The sequence below is a fragment of the Tupaia chinensis genome, unplaced genomic scaffold, assembly GCF_000334495.1.
Source record: "Tupaia chinensis unplaced genomic scaffold, TupChi_1.0 Scaffold141530_1, whole genome shotgun sequence".
Taxonomy (NCBI): domain Eukaryota; kingdom Metazoa; phylum Chordata; class Mammalia; order Scandentia; family Tupaiidae; genus Tupaia; species Tupaia belangeri.
The window spans coordinates 1352748-1372556 of NW_006201391.1; the positions used below are offsets into that span (position 1 = coordinate 1352748).

At 42.9% G+C, this 19809-nt stretch overlaps 1 protein-coding gene across 3 annotated transcripts in view; it reads left to right on the plus strand.

The window, feature by feature from the left end:
* Window positions 1-19809, plus strand: part of ERC1 (ELKS/RAB6-interacting/CAST family member 1) — a 501445-nt gene that overhangs the window by 137023 nt on the left and 344613 nt on the right. For all 3 annotated transcript variants that reach the window (XM_027766230.1, XM_027766231.1, XM_027766232.1), the window contains 3 exons: window positions 12353-12490; window positions 14889-15029; window positions 16719-16859. In XM_027766230.1, the coding sequence (XP_027622031.1) occupies window positions 12353-12490; window positions 14889-15029; window positions 16719-16859 (420 nt within the window). The remainder of the gene's footprint in view (window positions 1-12352; window positions 12491-14888; window positions 15030-16718; window positions 16860-19809) is intronic.

Sequence of the window (19809 nt, forward strand, 5' to 3'; positions counted from 1 at the left end):
TTCGATAAGAGAGAGACAGAGAAAGAGAGAGAGGGAAAGTGAGAAAGCAAGCCACCAGGTCTGGGACTTGAACCAAGTTGACCATGTGGGAGTCCAGCACCTTTAACCACCACACCATGTTCCGGCCCCTCTGCTTTCATTTTTTTTTTTTTTTTAAATACTGTGTTCTCAGCAGAGTTAGAAGGTAGGAGTTGCTGCCTGGTCTGCTCTGATGCTGCCCTGCCCCACCCCCACCCCATCTAGGAACAACTGGGAAGCAAAGGCTGCCCAGACTGAGCTGATCTTCGGAGCTCCCGGCCCAGTCGGGAATGGGGGACGAGGGGACTCCTGGCCTTCAGTGAGCACCACTGGTTCCAAATACTGTGTTCTCAGCAGAGTTAGAAGGTAGGAGTTGCTGCCTGGTCTGCTCTGATGCTGCCCTGCCCCACCCCCACCCCATCTAGGAACAACTGGGAAGCAAAGGCTGCCCAGACTGAGCTGATCTTCGGAGCTCCCGGCCCAGTCGGGAATGGGGGACGAGGGGACTCCTGGCCTTCAGTGAGCACCACTGGTTCCTGCAGTCTGAGTTAGCAGTTCAGTCTCCAGCCACATTGGTTCCATGAAGATTTGTATATAGGAACCAAACACCTGAAGATGTGCTCTGAAGTAATTTTCTACCTACAACTCCCCCAGCAGTAAAAGAAGAGAAACTTCCCTCTGAAAATCTGAACCCCAAACTCCCACTGTGGAGACCACACTTCCACCCCCAATGGAAGAGGAAGGCTGACTCAGAGCTAACTCACACCACGGGGAAGCTTATGCGCACACAGCTGCAGAAACTCCACGAAGCAGCAGGAAGTAAGTGCATCACTGGATGCCTAAAAATCAAAGCAGGAGCCCAAGAGACATGGGGAAGAAAACCCGGAATACCTCCTCTCTTGAGTAACACAGTAATTCCCCACCAATGATGGATGAAACATAAGAGACCACAGAAATGTCAGCAAGAGAATTCAGAGTATTAATCATAACAGATGGCAGTAGAAAGCAGCCAGCCAGTTATTGGAGATAAGAGAATCTTTCTATGACTCAAAGAGGAACTCTATGAAGGCAGACACCCTGAAAAAGAAAGAAACAGAACTTCTGGAGATAAAAATACAATGCAGGAAATAAAAAACTCCTTCAAAAGTACTAACAGCAGATTAGACCATGCAGAAGAAAGAATCTCTGACCTTGAAGATAAAATCTCTGATTTAGTCCAAAAAAACTGAAAGAATGGAAAAAGAATCATAAAAAATGAGGACAACATGAGGGAAATCCTACACACTCTTAAAAGGCTGAATATGTTCATAACGGGCATTTCAGAAAGTGAAGAGGTGAGTAAAAGTATAAAAAATCTCTTTCACGATATATTAGCTGAAAATGTTCCAAATTTAGAGAGCAGACACACATCCAAATAAAAGAATTAGGAGAACACCAAATAGATTCAACATAGGGAGATTTTCTCCAAGGCCAAATAGCCAAACTGGTAAAAATCAAAGACAAGGACAATATTCTAAAACCGGCACGAGAGAAAAGCCAAGTTTCTTACAAAGATGACTGTAGTGGACTAACATTGGACCTCTCAATTGAAACAGTGCAGGCAAGGAAAGATTTAAAGCTGTGAAAGAAAAACAGTTTCAAGCAAGAGTACTCTAACTGGCAAGATTATCCTCCTAATGGGAAGGAGAGGTAAGATCAGACCTAGACAAACAAAAGCTTTTCAGGAAATACTTTAAGAGAATACTACACCAGGAAAACTGAAGGGAGATAAGTAGAAATAGAGAATACAAAACAAGGAGGAAATAAGAAAGTAACAAAATGAAGGGGATAAGTAGGTACATAATGATAATGAAGTTGAATGTTAATGGATTAAATTCCCTATTTAAAAGATACAGACTGGCTCAATGGATTAAAAAACAGGAACCCTCTATCTGTTGCTTACCAGAAACATACCTCATTGACAAAGACATAAGTAGACTGAAAGTAAAAGACTGGAAAAAGTCATTTCATGCAAACAGAAGTCAAAAAAAGCCCAGAGTTGCAATACTGTTATCAGACAAAATAGACTTTAAAATAAAAATGGCAAAGAAAGACACTATATTGTTCTAACAGGATTAATTCACCAGGAAGATACTACAGTGATAAGTATTTACACAGCCAACACTGGGGCATATGTGAAAGATAGACTTCACAAATGTGAAAGATAGACTTCTAGATTTAAAAAGAGATGTACTGCAACACACTAATTGGTGGGGATTTCAACATTGCACTGTTGCCACGAAAGGTCTAGACAAAAAAGAAAAAAGTGAGAGACAGAGGAGCTAATTGATGTTATAAACCAAGTGTACCTGACAGACATATGTAGAACATTTCCCCGAGCAACTACAAAACACACTTTTTTCTCATCTCCACCTGGAACATTTTCAAAGACAAGCCTCTGAAGATTTAAAAGTATGGAGACTGTATCCAGCATTTTATTTGTCCATGATAGAATTAAACTTGAAAGCAACCACAGAAAGAGTCCTCAAAAATACATAAAAACATGGAAACTAAACTACCTACTACAAAATGGCTTCAAGGGACCGGCAGTTGGTGTAATGGCTATGCCACTGGACTCCCACGTAGTCAACCGTGGTTTGAGTCCTGGACCCAGTGGCTTAAACTCGCGCCAGGCGCACATGTGTGTGTGCCCAAGTTCCCAAGAGGAGACTGGAGGAGAAGGGATTGCAGCATGGCCATACCCCCAGGGGGTGATTTCTTCCTTTTTGTCCCTCTTTTTCTGGCAAGTGCATGTGGCCTATAGCAAAAAAAATTAAAAAAGAAAAAAGAAAAAGAAGAAAGAAAGGAAAGAAAGAAAGAAAGAAAGAAAGAATCAGAATGACTTCCAAACTCCTGAGAAAAATAAGACCTCAATCAAAAGAGTCATTGAAACCAATGATAGTGGACACACTACTCTCCGCAATCTTTGGGACACAGGGAAAGCCGCCATAAGGGGGAATTTCATAGCCATTAGTGTTTATAAGAAAAAAATAGAAAGGTAGCATATAAATAACTTGATATTGCATCTTGAACTGGAAAAATAGCAGCAACAACAAAACCAAAATAACAAGAAATAAAGATTAGAGCTGAAACAAATGAAATAGAGAATAAAAGAACTACATACACACAAAAAAATCAATGAGGGACCAGCAGTTAGCGTAATAGCTATGTCGCTGGACTCCCACGTAGTTGACTGCGGTTCACATCCCGGACCCGGTGGTTTAAACTCACGCCGGGCGCGTGTGCGTGAGTGCCCAAGATCCCAAGAGGAGAATGGAGGAGAAGGGATTGTGGTGTGGCCATCCCCCAGGGGGTGATTTCTCGCTTTCTGTCTCTCTGTCTCTCTCTGTCTGTCTGGCGAGTGCATACACCCTATAGCAAAAACCTCTCAAAAAAAAATCAATGAAATTAAAGCTGATTTGAGAGTATAAACACAATTGACAACCATTAACTAGACTAATCAAGAAAAAGAGAAAGGAGCCAGACAGATAAAATCAGTAAGGAAGCTGGTAATACTGCAACCGACATATAATACCAGAAGACCATGAGGGAGGGGAGTGGATGGTAGAGGGTAGGTGGGATGGGCAAACGGAAGAAACTTTCCTAACAGACAAAAGAATACCAAGTTCTCTGTTGAATATCGTTGATTTGAATGTCATGTACTATATGTATACTTTGAAAAACTGTATGGTATATTATAAAGATGTATAGTGATAATATGAAAAAAAACAAACAAAAAATACTGGTTCTGTCATCACTACAATGTAGTAAACTGTTAGGTCTGAGACTTTTCCATCTAGACAGCTATTGTAACTAACTGTGCAGCTTCAAGGGATGCTGTTCACATAAACGTTGCGAGTTGATTTCCCGAGTGTAGTCTTACACCATTGCTGTTGCCCCAGAAGGATTGTTGTTGTGGACCTAGCTCTTCTCTTGTCTTTTGTACAGGAAGAGCTGTCCAATTCTTACATATGCCCACCAGATAGAAAAAGAAGGGTTTGAAGCATTTCTTTGTGTATCAGACAGATCTTGACTGGTGGTGAACTTTGGTCTGACTAGTTTTGGTTCATTCTATCCGGTTTTAATGTGAGAGGCCCCTAGTACAGTATCTGTACCATGAGCAGATCTTTCAAGGAATTCATTCTCCTTCCCAGCAATTAATCAAATCTGTCTGGGGCAGTGAACTGTGAATGTATTTTCCCCAAGGGTCATGCCTACACTTCCTGATAATTAAATTTGAATAATTTTAAGGTAAGATATGGCAGTGTTCTGATGAGGTTTATTCTTAAATGTTTTCATCTTGCCTGTCATGAGAATAGTTATATTTTAGAATTGAGAGAGGATCAGTGGCCTTTTGTTTACCGTTACGATAATTAGAAGGATGAGCTCGCTTGCTCGGTGTCACACAGCTAGCCATTCGTTACAGCCATCTGCCCCATAGCCTTTCCTTCGAGAGAGTAACAGCGAGAGGGGACCCCACCGCAGAAGGAATCGGCTGTTACCAAGAACCTTTGCTGGACTTGGTAAGGGCATCAACAGTCGTGGAGAGGACCAGTATTGCGTGTGTGCATATGTGTATATTTATATATACCCAAGATGAGTTTAAAATGTTGCTTAGAGTTTCTCCTGATTTTGTCAACCTCTAGTATGTAATAATCACCAGAAACATGTGATTGGAGAAGTAATTCAGGGGCCAGTATAAGTAGTTCTAGGCAAAACCTGCTCTTTTTGGTAAGTTGCAGTTCTTTGTTAGTGTATTTTCACAGAACGTAGGATGATAAGCAAACCATTGGTACAAACTGGGGCACTTAGTATCTGAAAAGGAAAAATTCACTACTAGTTACTGTAAGTGCCTCCTCGCCAGCTGGTTATGAGTTCACCCAGGCTGTTCTTGTGCCACTGATGCTGGATATTACTAGCCGAGGAGGTACGGACAGGTCCTCTTTCTGAATAACTGGCCTCCTGCCCTACATTTGATGCTGATGGCTGCTTAGGAAGGACAGCTGTGGAGACAGCATCGCATAGACCTTTCTTTCACATGCTCTTGAGAGTGAGCCAGGTGATTGCTGGGTGGGTTTGGGGATTTCTTGTCCTCTGAACTGTGTCCTAGAGGAAGTGTCTTCGACCTGTACTCCATGACTGGAGCCTTGGTGCAGAGTAATCAGTTCCACTTGACTAGAAATAAATCACCCCTGCTGCAACAGGAGGGCTCCTGTCAACTGGGCACTGCTGATAAAGCCAAAACAAAAGACGTCAATAAATCTGTGCCAGTAAGGAATTGGTATGCAGATTCGATGACTTCGCCGTGCAGCATTGAGTTCAGCATGTCTTCCTCTGGTCTCATCGCTGTCTGTCTGTTTAAAATAATTTTGAGAAGAAAATGCCTCTGTATGATATAGTAACTGTTCTATTTCTGTTGTCGTTCCAACCCAGTAAACAGAATTTTACCATGATTAGGTCATTTTAAGGACTAGTATCTTCTTTCTCTTCATAGGTAATTTAAAACTATTTCTTGCATTTGCTAGATTTGAGAAATTGAATTCACTGTTAGAACTGTATGATATAAATGGAATGTATAAACTTGGTTGATATCATCAACCTCCCCCGCTTCCTGTTTGTTTATTTTATTTTATTTTTGTTTTGGGAGAGGTTTCTGCTATAGGGTACATGCGCTCACCAGAAGGACAGAGAGAGATAGACAGAAAGTGAGAAATCCCCCTCCGGGGTGGCCACACCGCAATCCCTTCTCCTCCATTCTCCTCTTGGGATCTTGGGCACACACACACATGCACAAGGCGTGAGTTGAAGCAACCGGGTCCGGGACTTGAACCACGGTTGACTACATGGGAGTTCAGTGACATAACCATTACACTAACTGCTGGTCCCCCTTCCTGTTTCTTTCTTTCTTTCTTTTTTTTTTTGAGAGTTTTTTTTTTACTGTAGAGGGGGTGCACTCACCAGACAGACAGAGACATAGAGACAGAAAGCGAGAAATCACCCCCCAGGGGGGATGGTCATGCCGCAGTCCCTTCTCCTCCATTCTCCTCTCGGGATCTTGGGCACGCACGCACATGCACCCGGCGTGAGTTTTAAGCCACTGGGTCTGGGACGCGAACTGTGGTCGACTACGTGGGAGTCCAGCGACATAGCCATTACGCTAACTGCTGGTTCCCTTCCTGTTTATTTCTGAGGGCAGAAATAAATAGAATAAGCGCTAGCTCTTTACATCTTCATGCAGAAATAGACTATGTGCTAATGGGTACTTCATGATTTCTTTCTGTGTCAGGTAGAGTATACATAAAGTAGAAAGTAGTCACAGGACTATAAAGATTTTGTTTTTGTTGCAACAACCTTATTTATTTGTTTGAGATTTTTGTTATAGGGTGCTTGCCAGAGAGACAGAGAGAGAAAGTGAGAAATCACCTCCCAGGGGAGATGGTCACACCACAATCCCTTCTCCTCCATTCTCCTCTCGGGATCTTGGGCACGCACGCACATGTGCCTGGTGTGAGTTTAAGCCACTGGGTCTGGGACTCGAACCACGGTTGGCTACATGGGAGTCCAGTGACATAGCCATTACTCCAACTGCTGGTTCCACTTTTTATTTTAATATCCTATAATAAGAAAAATAGTTTGTGGAAAAGTGTTTCTGTGGTTTTTTGTTCATCATAGCGCATACTGTACGGTGTAAAGATTGAGTGGGTACGAGGGCTAGAGTGCACAGTGGTTATCTCACGGTCACGGCTGGTGCTGACATAGGACGGCATGGCGCGTGTATACGGGCTTCTTCTGGCTATCGCCGCTACGGCTTGAGTGTCCGAAACGCTTGGAAATAGTAGTCTTTTAGATTATGGATTTTTTTCAGATTTTGGAATATTTGCTTATATGTAACAAGATCTTTGGGATAGGATCCCAATCTAAGCCGATGTTACACACATAGCATGGTGGTAATTTTGTATAATATTTTTGTGTTGTAGCATTTTGACTGCAACTCCTCACATGAGGTCAGATGTGGGAGGTTCCACTTTCGGCTTCAGGTCAGCACTCAAAACAGATTATGGAGCGTTTCAGAATTTGGGTTTTGGGATTAGCAGTGCTCAACCCTTATTACTGTTGTTATATTATTGCTTTACAGACCTGTGGTTTCTGCTGTCATAAATGGAAGAGGAATATTTTAAAAGTAAATATTCTGGGGGTCAGCAGACGGCATGGTGGTTAAGGGCGTTGGACTCTCACATGGCCAGCCACAGTTCGAATCCTGGACCTGGTGGCTTGTTTTCTCACTTTTCCTCCCTCCCTCTTTTCCTCCCTCCCTCTCTCTATCCCCCCCATTCCCCCCTCTCTAGTCAAATTAAAATAAGTAAATAAAATAAAATATAATAAAAAAGTAGATATTCTGAGCATAATAAAATATTTTTCCTTTAAACATGATTCCAAATAAGTTTATCTTTTTATTCAAGCATGTGCATAATGGATGCAGTTCTTCTCTTGGCTATTGTATTCAGCGTTTTTGTAATCAGGTGCTTCAGATTCTGTGGGTAGTCCACCCCAGTGTAGAATAGGGTCTCTGCTGCATGTCTCATAGAACTGGCATAACAAATTCTGAAACTGCATGCCATGGGACTACTGGGGGAAACAGCTTTTGCAGCTTCAACGTTAGGTTAGTGGAAAACAAGAAAATAGCAATAAGAATCATGCGGGTGCATTCATGCACCCACTGGTTAGTGACACGCACACACCTGAAGTCCTTGATCAAAAAAGCTCAATTCTGAGTCACAGCCAGAGTGAGGCTATGCAGAGGAGCCTTCAGTAGGGCTCGCCAGTCAGCCATCATGGTACTAGACTTCAGTGTCCATGTAGACACACACCCCACACCCCGGCAGCACCTTAGTGCCTCGATGCGCACTGAGCTGGTCTGCACTGACCGGCCTCTGTGTCAGGCTCTTCTCTGGCAAGAACATGACCAGCCGATGCAATCTTAGTTTCCACTGCTCTTCTTCATTTTGTGAGGCCATGTTTATTTCTCCTTTTGAAAAGTAAATAGGAGTCCAAGAATAGCCATTCTTTTCTTCCCCTTCAACTCAGCTGTCAGTCTATCTATAATAGACAACTGGGTATCTGAAAAAAAGTAGCTTTGAGAGAATTCCCTGATGGGCTTTTCCCCTCATTTAGCAGCGTCTGCACCTGAGCGTATCGGCAGGTGTTTTTACTAACAAAGAGTAATGGGACCCGGTGGTGGCACTGTGGACCCACATACCTCCAGATTCCTGTCCGTAGGCCCCTCTGATTATGCCAGGGGTGTGTGTGCCCAGGATCTGGACAAGCCCAGCTGGGAGTGTCACAGTATCAGGACCCTGTTGGGGTGTTACCTGTCTCATTTTGTCTCTCTCATTCATGGGAAGAGAAATAACCTGAGGAAAAAAAGAATAATGGATTCCTTCAATAGTTTATGTATTAGTTGTTAACGTAGAATTATGAGCTTTTTGGGGACCAGCAGATGGTGTGATGGTTACATCGCTGGACTCCCACATAGTTGACTGCAGTTCAAGTCCCAGACCTGGCAACTTAAAACTCATGCCAGGCACCTGTACATGTGTGCCCACAGTCCCAAGAAGAGAATGGAGGAGAAGGGACTATGGTGTGGCCTTTCTCCCTGGGGGTGATTTCTTGCTTTCTGACTCAGTATCTTTCTGTCTCTCCGGTGAGCACAGGTGCCCCATAGCAAAAAAAAAAAAAAAAAACTCTCAAAAAAAATAGTGAAATCATGAACTTGTTTTTAAAGTTTAGCTATAGGGTGTGTGCACTCATTGGAGAGAGACAAACAAAAAGAGAAAGAAAGTGAGAAATCACCCTCCCAAGCGGGTGGTGGCTACTCCACATTCCCGTCTCCTCCGTTCTCCTCTCTGGATTTTGGGCATGGACACACATGCACCTGGCATATTTTCAAGCTGCTGGGTCTGGGACTTCGAATGGTGAAGTTGGCTAAGTGGGATCCAGCTGCCTTAACTGCCCTGTCACCTGCTGGCTCAGAATCATGAATATTTTAATTTCTTAATTTCTTCTTAGATCCTGATGATGATGGAGAGAGAAGTGTATCATCCTTGCTGTGCATGTCAGGGCCATAGATTATGAGGTGGACTCACAGAATGACCCTTGGCCTCCTTGTGCGTAACACCTGGCTGGGTCTTTGTATAGGCCCATGTGTTAGCCGCACAGTGGCCCGCGCAGGTGAGGCGGGAAACACCAGGGCCCTGCGCTCTGTCTGTGTGTGGAGCACTGACCTCGGGCGTGCCGCCTTTACCCAGCTACTGATTCACACGTGATTCCATTTGTAGCAGCTGACTAAGTCAAAGAAAAGTGGATGCTTTTGTCTGCGATGGACTCTTCACAGTGTTAGGTTCCTACTGACTCTGGAACACTGGAGCCCATTTCTGGCATTTTCATGTCCCCTATCTGATTATATCTTTGCTAGAGGGTGAGAATTCAAGCCTTAGCGCATTCACAGTACCCTACTCTAAATTTACCAATCTCTTAGCTTAGCTCGTTTGCTCTGCTTGTGGAATTCTCAACTCTGGAGAGGGAATGAGGCAGGCACTTTGAGAGCTTGTACTAAATTGATCAATGTAAGAAGCTAGCCAAAGGTTGGAGCCAGTGTTCTTTTGTAGTTCCTTTCTTGGCAAGAATTTCTGTCTATGCCTAAATACATTTCATAAAAGCCCATGCTTACATATCATGCATTTACTGATCAATGAGCCAGTCTTTACTGAAGACCTGATGTGTTCCAGATATGAAAACACAAAGCTAGGGTGGAGGGGCAGGGTCCGTGTCAACTTATTGGAGACAGCATAGAACCAATAATTACGTGTGGTTGGGACTAGTGTTACAACGCATTGATAGATGGAAGAGTGAACAGTCGTGTAATAAATGTGTAGTGGGGGAAGCATGGAGGAGTGTGTTAATATTTAATATATGCATTTATGTATGGGTGGAATATGGACAGTGATCCCATTATTCTCATGGGAGTAACAGCAAGTAACTTCTCTCAAAGAGCGCTTTTTTTTTGCTTTTTGGAAACCATGCAGGAAGCCAGATAGTTCTGGTGTTTGCTCAGGAGTAGTCTATGACTGTACCCTGCTTCGTTTTCGCCGTGGAACTTATTGCCATCCTTACAATTTATATGTGCTCACTGACTCACTCACCCTCTCACCCATATACCTTACTAGAATGTAAGCTTCGCAGAGGCGGAGATTTTGGTCTCCTTATCTTATTTCTGTACCTTTAGCACCTGGAAATGTATTTGACTCATAGCAGGAACTCTGACTTAAGGAACTAACTTTGTGAGTTCTAGAATAGTTGGCTTAGTTTTTTTAAATTTAATTTTATTTATGTATTTATTTATTTTAATTTGACTGGAGAGAGAGAGAGAGAGAAAGCAAGCCACCAGGTCCGGGACTTGAACCACGGTCAGTCATGTGGGAGTCCAGCATCCTTAACCACCATGCCACCTGCCGGCTCCAATAATTGGCTTACTTATAATTTTCATTTGGCTTAAGAATAGCTCTCTAGAGTTCCCTGACAGATTTACTTAATGTTTTTCATTGTGTATACTTGAATCTCCCTAGTGATAACCTGCTATTTTTACAGTTTTTCAAGTCTATCTCTCATTTTCCATATCTCTTTGTTTAGTTCCATAATCTCTTAGCTTAACTAATATTGCCTCCTAATTGTTTCCTATGTCTGTATGCAGATCTCCTTAAATTTCTCCTCTATAGCTGTTAGAATTATTTACCTAAAACGTACAACTGACTCGACATTTCTGTGCTTGAAAGTCTCTTAATTGGTGGCTATCCTGGTGGCCTGGTGAGTAAGGAAGTTGGATCCCACACGGCCAAGCACAGTTTGTATTCTGGCCTGGTGGCACACGGACCATGCACATGCCGCGTGCATGTCCAAAACCCTGACTGGATCGAGAATGGAGGAAAGGGGATTACTGTGTGGCCATGCCTCACTGGGGGTGCTTTCTCCCTCCCTGTCTCTCTCTCTCTCTCTGGCTAGCTCACACATCCTCTGGCAATGAAAAAGAAAGAAAATTCTTGATCGTGAGAGCCAGATGGTGGTGCGGTGGTCACATACATCCTTCTGCAAGGCAGTCCCTCATAGGCGGGTATCTGGTCAAGTCTGGAACCCCCCTGAGTGCAGTAGGCTCACGCTTGCCCTCGATAGGCCGCGAGTGGATCACTGCATCAAGGCCCTGCTGGGTTTTTTCTCTCTCACTGTCCGTTTCATCCATGGAAGAAAGAAATAAACTTAGAGGGATTCTCATCCCTCTCACATAAGATCTGCATTTGTTAGGATGGTGCAAACGACCAGCAGAGCTTGGCTTCAGCCACTTAGTCGGGGGTTCCCACAACGTCTCACGGTGTAATAGTAATGGGCCTGTTCGTTTTCTCTGTACCGCTCGTGCCTGGCACAAAACAGTGAAGTCAATCAATGTCCGGGGAAATGGATACGTACAAGCGTGTATGAGGGAGGAAACGGAAACCAGAACGCTCATTGCACATGCTTGCTGTGGCGATAAAAGACGATGTAAACGTATAACTGGATACTGCATTTAAGAATCATTTTCCCGTTACACAACCTGTTTGTCTTTCTCACTAGCTGGCCCTTCTGTTGTCTGTCCTCCCTCTATTTGTTATTTACCGTTACTTAAAAAGTCATCGTATTCCCCTGGCTTCTTTCTCTACCGTTCTTCCCACTTCCATTTCTGTAGTGGATCTTTTTTCTTTTTTTCTTTTTCTTTTCGGAGAGGTTTTCGCTATAGGGCGCGTGCGCTCACCAGACAGGCAGAGAGAGAGACAGAGAGACAGAAAGCGAGAAATCACCCCCCAGGGGAGATGGCCACGCCGCAATCCCTTCTCCTCCATTCTCCTCTCGGGATCTTGGGCACGCACGCACACGTGCCTGGCGTGAGTTTTAAGCCACTGGGTCCGGGGTGTGAACCACGGTCAACTACGTGGGAGTCCAGCGACATAGCCATTACGCCAACTGCTGGTCCCATTTCTGTAGTGGATCTTTTCTCCAAGCTGTCTTACTTGATTAGAAATGTGCACGTGTGTGTTCATATTCACGTCCGTACCTTTTCTCTTTTTTTAATAAATCTTGAGTGTAAGGTTTTGTACCTAATTCTGAACTCTCAGGATTATATTATTTCTGTAGAGCATATACCATGATTTTTATTGTGCCTGTTTGTATTTTTCTTACTGTCCTTTTCCCTTCAATGTTTATTCACACTCAGATCGAAAACCTTCAAGAACAGCTACGAGATAAGGAGAAGCAGATGAGCAGCTTGAAGGAGCGCGTGAAGTCCCTGCAGGCTGACACCACCAACACTGACACGGCCTTGACCACGCTGGAGGAGGCGCTTGCAGAGAAGGTGCGTGGCCGCCCCGTTCTCCCCGGGTGCATCCCTTCTGCTGTCCTGTTTCTCCAAAACTGGGTGGAGAGCACAGGCAGGCCCCCTGGGGAAGGGCGGAGAGCCCCTCTGTGCTCTGGCTGACACGCACAGCACAGAGGGGTAGGAAAAGTCTGTTAAGTTGTCACTTTAAGCATTTCTGCTGAGCAAGATGGATCCCACACTAGAAGGCGGTGGCTGAATTTTCTAAGGAGTCTTCCATGCGTTCCCCAGTTACTGTCTTCTGAAGAATTCGGGGATGTGGGAATCCAGACACTGAGCATCAGGAGACAGTCGTCCTCTTCTACTGTCCTGCTTTGGTACCTCACACATTTGTGAATTTTAGTTATTAATATAATGTAGTAATAGTATATTACACCAGTATACTTAATGCAGTTTTCTAGTCTTTGTGCTGCTACTTTATTTACTGTCAGGAGCAAACCCAGTTTTTCAAGAATGGTTAACTAAAATAGTCCAACCTAACCAGTATATATATGTGTGTGTGTATGTGTATACGTGTATTTATATATAGGTATATGTATTTTTTAGTTTTTGCTTTTGGCCACATGTACTTGTTAGAGAGAGAAAGGGAAGGAAAGTGAGAAATCACCCTCCTGGGGATGGCCACTTGCAATCCGTTTCCTTTATTCTCCTCTTGGAAGAGGAGGCCTTCATGGGCCACCTGCTGGCCCTAGTATTAATCTTTTTCTTTTCTTTTTTCTTTTTTTTTTTTTTAAGAGGCTTTTGTATAGGGCGTGTGTGCTCACCAGAAAGACAGAGAGAGACAGAGAGCTAGAAAGTGAGAAATCACCTTCTCCTCTGTTCTCCTCTCGGGATCTTGGGCACGCACACACACGTGCCTGGCGTGAGTTTAAGCCACTGGGTCCGGGACTTGAACTGCGGTTGACTACATGGGAGTTCAGCGACATAGCCATTACGCTAACTGCTGGTCCCCTTAGTATTAATCTTTTACAAGGAAGTTTAGAGAATCTCTTTGGGACATTTTAATCCTTTTTTTTTTTTTTTTTTGGAAAGGGATAGAATCACTTGCTCCTTAAATCTCTTGGATTCAGAATGCTTCAGACTGCCTGCCAAGATCAAACTTGATCCCTGAAAATATTAGGAAAAAAATACCCAGAAATATACTTAAATTCCTTTAACTTTTGAAGTTTGTGATTCTCCTTTGACAGAAGTTTTTTTCTTTTCTTTTCTTTTTTTGTTTTTAGAGAGAGAGAGGTTTTCACTATAGGACACATGCACTCACTAGAGAGACAGAAAGTGAGAAACCATCCACAAGGGGGGATGGCCAGACCACAATCACTTCTTCATTTTCCTCTCAAGGTTTTGGGCATGAACACACATGGGCGGTGTGAGTTTTAAGCTGCCAGTTCCAGGACTGGAACCATGGTTGACCTTGTGGGAGTCCAATGATGTAACCATTCTGCCATCTGCTGGTCCATACAGAATCATCATTATTATTATTACTTTGCTAAGTGCATGTGCTTGTCAGAGAGAGAGAAAGTGAGAATGCTGCAATCCCTTCTCCTCCATTCTCCTCCCGGGATTTTGGACATGCACGTATGTATGCCCAGCATGTTTCGGTCTGTGACTTGAGCTGTGCAGCTGGCTGTGCAGGATCCAGCGCCTTCACCACCATAGCACCTGCTGGCTCCGACCCTCCTTTATTCTCATCTCCACCTCCCTTTTCTTTCTTTGTCTGTTGTGTCAGTTGTGAGTGTCTTCATTGCCTTGTACGTAACATGAATTACATATAAAGCACAAATACAGGGACCAGCAGATGGCGCAATGGCTATGTTGCTGGATTCCCATGTAGTTGACTGCGGTTCGAGTCCCGGACCCAGTAGCTTAAACTCACACTAGGCACATGTGCGTGTGTGCCCAAGATTCTAAGAGGAGAATGGAGGAGAAGGAATTGCGGCGTGGCCATCCCCCCTGGGGGGTGATTTCTTGCTTTCTCTCTCTCTTTCTCTGTCTTTCTGGTGAGTGCACGTCCCCTATAGCAAAAACCTCTCCAAAAAAAAGGAACAACTACAGATATTTGTTAGTTACTGTCATTAGTGTGTATATATAAGTTTTTAGTTATTTGAGAGTTGAATTTAATGGTAATATTCCAAAAGAAAACTTTAGTGATATCTAACACTAGTTGTGATTATAGGAAAAGAAACTTTGGGATCCAAAAGGACATAGCCCGATTTTTGTTATAGCAAGTTAAGTAGAAGGATTCAGTTTTTAAAAGGTGAATTTCTTAAAGTGTGTCACTGTCTTTTGAATAGAGGATAGAAGTATGGACATTTCCAAGATAAAGGTAGAAGTCAGTCTTCCCAAAGGAACTTCACATATTGATGTGTTCTCTTATCAGGAGCGGACAATCGAGCGCTTAAAGGAGCAGCGGGACAGAGATGAACGAGAGAAGCAAGAGGAAATTGATAACTACAAAAAAGATCTTAAAGACCTGAAAGAAAAAGTCAGCCTATTGCAAGGCGACCTCTCTGAGAAAGAGGTTAAGATCACCAAAATGGAATTATCTGGTGTGGATACCCAGTTTTTCCAGCACTGTCACTGTCTTTTGAATAGAGGATAGAAGTATGGACATTTCCAAGATAAAGGCAGAAGTCAGTCTTCCCAAAGGAACTTCACATATTGATGTGTTCTCTTATCAGGAGCGGACAATCGAGCGCTTAAAGGAGCAGCGGGACAGAGATGAACGAGAGAAGCAAGAGGAAATTGATAACTACAAAAAAGATCTTAAAGACCTGAAAGAAAAAGTCAGCCTATTGCAAGGCGACCTCTCTGAGAAAGAGGTTAAGATCACCAAAATGGAATTATCTGGTTTGCTTGGTCATTGCATGTTTGTAGATGTCATTGTTATTTATGTAATGCATATAAAAAAGTATTTAATGGAAGATTTTTCTTAAAGTTCTTTTTTCTTTTAGTTTTTTTTTTTGCCACAGGGGATATATGCTTACCAGAGAGGGAGAGTGAGAAATTGCACCCTGGGGGATGACCATGCCACAATTTCATCTCTTCCTGGGATTATGGGCAGCCATACATACATGCCCCTCATGATTTTCCAGCTGGCAGGTCTGGGACTCAGATAGGTGTGGCCATGTGGGAGTCCAGCACCTTAACCACTATGCCACCTGCTGGCCCTGTTAATGTTCTTCTAGCAGGTCTGTGAATACTGGTAAGGGTAATTCAGAAAGCTTTATGGAGACACGATAGACTCATTCATAATTTGCTAATTCTTTCCTCTTTTACTGTTTCTGTGTTGGTTTTTACTTCTTAATGGCATTACTGTAGATCCTAAGATATCAAGTATATTTGGAGAAATGTGCTTAAGGTAAGGAGAGTGACAAACAGCAGGAGTATGCAGAAGGACAATTTATTGATAACAGCCACTAACATAATTAACAGCTGTTAAGTTAGGGGACTTAATGTAATTTTGATCTTGCTTTTAGAGAATACTGTTACTATGCCCTAAAGAGCAAAAATGCCTGATGCAGTGTGATCAGATAATGCATGAGGCTTGGGGCCTTTTTTTTTTTGGATTTATTTTAGGAAAATGTATGGAAATTCAAGTTCCTGACACAGAGGCCAGCAGGTAGTGTGGTGGCAAAGTCTCTGGACTCCCACGTGGCCAACCTCAGTCAGAGTCCTAGATCAGGTGGGGCAGGTGTGTGCATGCCCAAAATCTTGACAGGAAAATAGAGAAGGGATTGTGGCAAGACTGTTCCCCCTTCCTCCCCCACCCCCTGAGGTGATTTCTTGCTGTAAGTCTCTCTGGTGAGTGCATGTGCCATATGGCAAAAATCTCTCCGAAAAAAAAAGTTCCTGAGGTTGCTTTTCTTCTGAAAAGGAAAAATATTTTATATCTAAGATAATTGAGCTACTAGCATCGGCTCTTTACACTCTCACAGCCTGGTCTGCTTTCTTTTTTTTTTTGTGGATATGTGTTGCTAGGATTCTTGAAGTCACTGTTCAATAGACGTTTCTTGGGAAATCCCTCTCATTTTAGTTAGGGCTTAAAGCTACAGCTAGTATTTTGTATTTTAAGTGTTGTTAAATGGAAACATAATAGTATTTTGTAATGAAATGAAACAGTAAGTCATATTAATCATAAAATAAAATGTTAAATCTCCCGTTTTGTTTACAGTCAGTATTTATTCTGGGTGTGTGTTGCTTCTTCTAGGCTTCACTCTTGGATTTGAAAGAACACGCTTCTTCTCTGGCTTCCTCAGGCTTGAAAAAAGACTCGAGGCTTAAGACCCTAGAAATTGCTTTGGAGCAGAAGAAGGAAGAGTGTCTAAAGATGGAATCTCAATTGAAAAAGGTGAAGAAAAGTTTTCCCACTTTCTTGCTTTGCTTTAAATAAAAAATAGTAGGTAATTCTAGGGGGATCATATGAAATAACTCCCCCATGGAGCAATAATCCTCCAGGGTTCAAAATGGCGTCTGTGCCTCAGGGAATTCTTTCAGCACCCTTCCCCTAGTACATGTCGGTCGTGAGAATGCTCACAGTGCTGGGGAGTGGACTGTCAGAGGAAGAGGAAACACGCGGTTCCTGGTCTGGCCCCACAGTGCAGCCACTACCCCACACGGACACTGGGAGCACGGGGAGCCGGAGCCCACGTGAACAGCCATGGTTGAATGCCCATCGGCATGTGTGTGCGCTGTGTCCTGACGAGGCGGGAGACTTGAGGAGTAAGGATCGCTGTGTGGCCGGGCCCCGTTGGGAGGTGCTCCCTGACTCCCTTTGTCTGGCAAGAGCATGTGCCATCTGGCTTTAGGAAAAAAAGAAAGCAGCTTCCTTACAGTGAAGTGTGAGATCACAGGGTAAAATCCGAATGACCTGATGTTTCCCTTTTACTAGAATCAGGCACCATTCCTAAAAGGAGATAATATAGCAATAATAGTCACCCATACTGGTAAATATTAGGCTGTGGAGTGAATATTTAAATATTTTGCAGTCCTTTTTTTTAGCTTTATGTTTTGTTTGCAGTAGGAAATAGCTAGTCTTGAGGCAATGAAGGTTGAAGTAATTTTTTTTTTTAATTTTGTAATCAGTATATTAAGGAGACATTCATACATTTCAAGAATTCTTTGAATTCTGTTCATCTAGATTTAAGCATTTGAACACACAATGACTTTAAAACATACAGTTAAAGGGAACTGGCAGGTGGCGCTGGACTCCCACATGGCTGACCATGGTTTGAGTCCCGGACCTGGTGGCTTGGTTTCTCACTTTCCCTCCCTCCCCCTCTTCCTCCCTCCCTCTCTCCCTCTCTCTTTCACTCTTCCCCTCTGTCCCTCTGTGCTCAAATTAAAAATAAATAAATAAAGTTAAATAAAATAAGAAAAAAAAATACAGTTAAAGTTATTCATCATAATCTGCCATCCTACCAACATCAAATTACAGTTACTTTGGAGCATAAGTTAAATGGTTTAAAGTAAACCTGTAATACCTACTAAACACCTTTCTATTTCACACATGCAAATTACTTCTCCCTGTAAAAGTCATTTCACTTTATAATTTGTCTGTTACCCAGCTCAGAAGTTAGTCCTCAGGGACTTTCCTGGTTCAGAGAGAAGGAGGTGTGGGAGTAACCAGGACTGGTTTATATATATACACACACACACACACATATATGTATGTATACACACACATATATACATACATACGTACACACAGCGGTACATATATGCATAGATATATTCTTTAAATGTACACACACATATGTATGTATACACACACATATACATACATACGTACACACACAGAGGTACATATGCATAGATATATTCTTTAAATGTACACACACATATGTATGTATACACACACATATATACATACATACGTACACACAGCGGTACATATGCATAGATAAATTCTTTAAATGTACATACACACATATGTATGTATACACACATATATACATACATACATACACACAGCGGTACATATGCATAGATATATTCTTTAAATGTATATACACACATATGTATGTATACACACATATATACATACATACATACACACAGTACATATGCATAGATATATTCTTTAAATGTACACACACACACACACACATATGTATACTTTTAAAAATAAGATGGCACAGCAGAAGGGAACCCTTCAAGGAGCAGCACATTATGATAAATCCCTTCTTTAGAAAAGTATTTCTTTTTTGGAGAGATCTTTGCTACAGGGTACGTATACTTACCAGAAAGACAGACAGAAACAGAGAGACAGAAAGCAAGAAATCACTCCCTAGGGGGATGGCCACGCTGCAATCCCTTCTCCTCCATTATCCTCTCGGGATCTTGGGCACGCATGCACACATGCCCGGTGTGAGTTTAAGCCACCGGGTCCATGCAATTCTAGAGGCATAAGCCCTCAAGAAGCAGCACATTATGATAAACCCCTTTAGAAAGGTATTTCTATCACTGATGCCACAGGCTAAGTTACATATTATGCCATCCATCTTCAAGTTGAGGCCGTAGAATAAACGCAGAGGCATCACAGTGAGTTCCACTCAATACGGGTAACTCCAGACCAACATACTTTCCTACAAATTGTTTTTTTTCCTTCTGATTTCCAGTTATGTACAGGATTTTAATTTCATGGTTTGACAGTGAGGGGTCATACACTGAAGTCAACACATGTATCTGGCATTTCAGTCTAAGCTCATGCATGTACACTGCTGAAGTCAGTGACAAGGAATGGTCTAACAAGTGCTAGGGGGAACTAGTTTTTACAGCTATTAAAGCTGTGTCTGCACACTGAAGTCATCATCCATACAGGGGAAAGTCAGAACTTTTATATTTGTGTTTATTCTTCATTTAACCTTTGAAACACTACTGTAGGGACCAGCAGTTGGCGTAATGGCTGTCGCTGGACTCCCATGAGACATGACCACGGTTCGAGTCCTGGACCCGGTGGCTTAAACTCACGCCAGGCGCGTGTGTGTGCATGCCCAAGATCCTGAGAGGAGAATGAAGAGAAGGGTTTGTGGCGTGGCCATCTCCCATGGGGGGTGATTTCTCACTGTCTGTCTGTCTCTGTCTTTCTCGCGAGTGCACGAGCAAAAGTCTCTCCAAAAAAACAACAAAACTCACTGCTGCATGTAAGATGCCAGCACTGAGTGTTACTGACTGGCTCTGTTAAGAGATTGACGGTGAACACCCCTCGGGGATGATGATCATTATCGTCATGTGCTTCTCCGCTGTAATGGCTCCGTCTTCCCTGATTTGGATCAAAGTTCACCAGTTCTCCCTGGTCC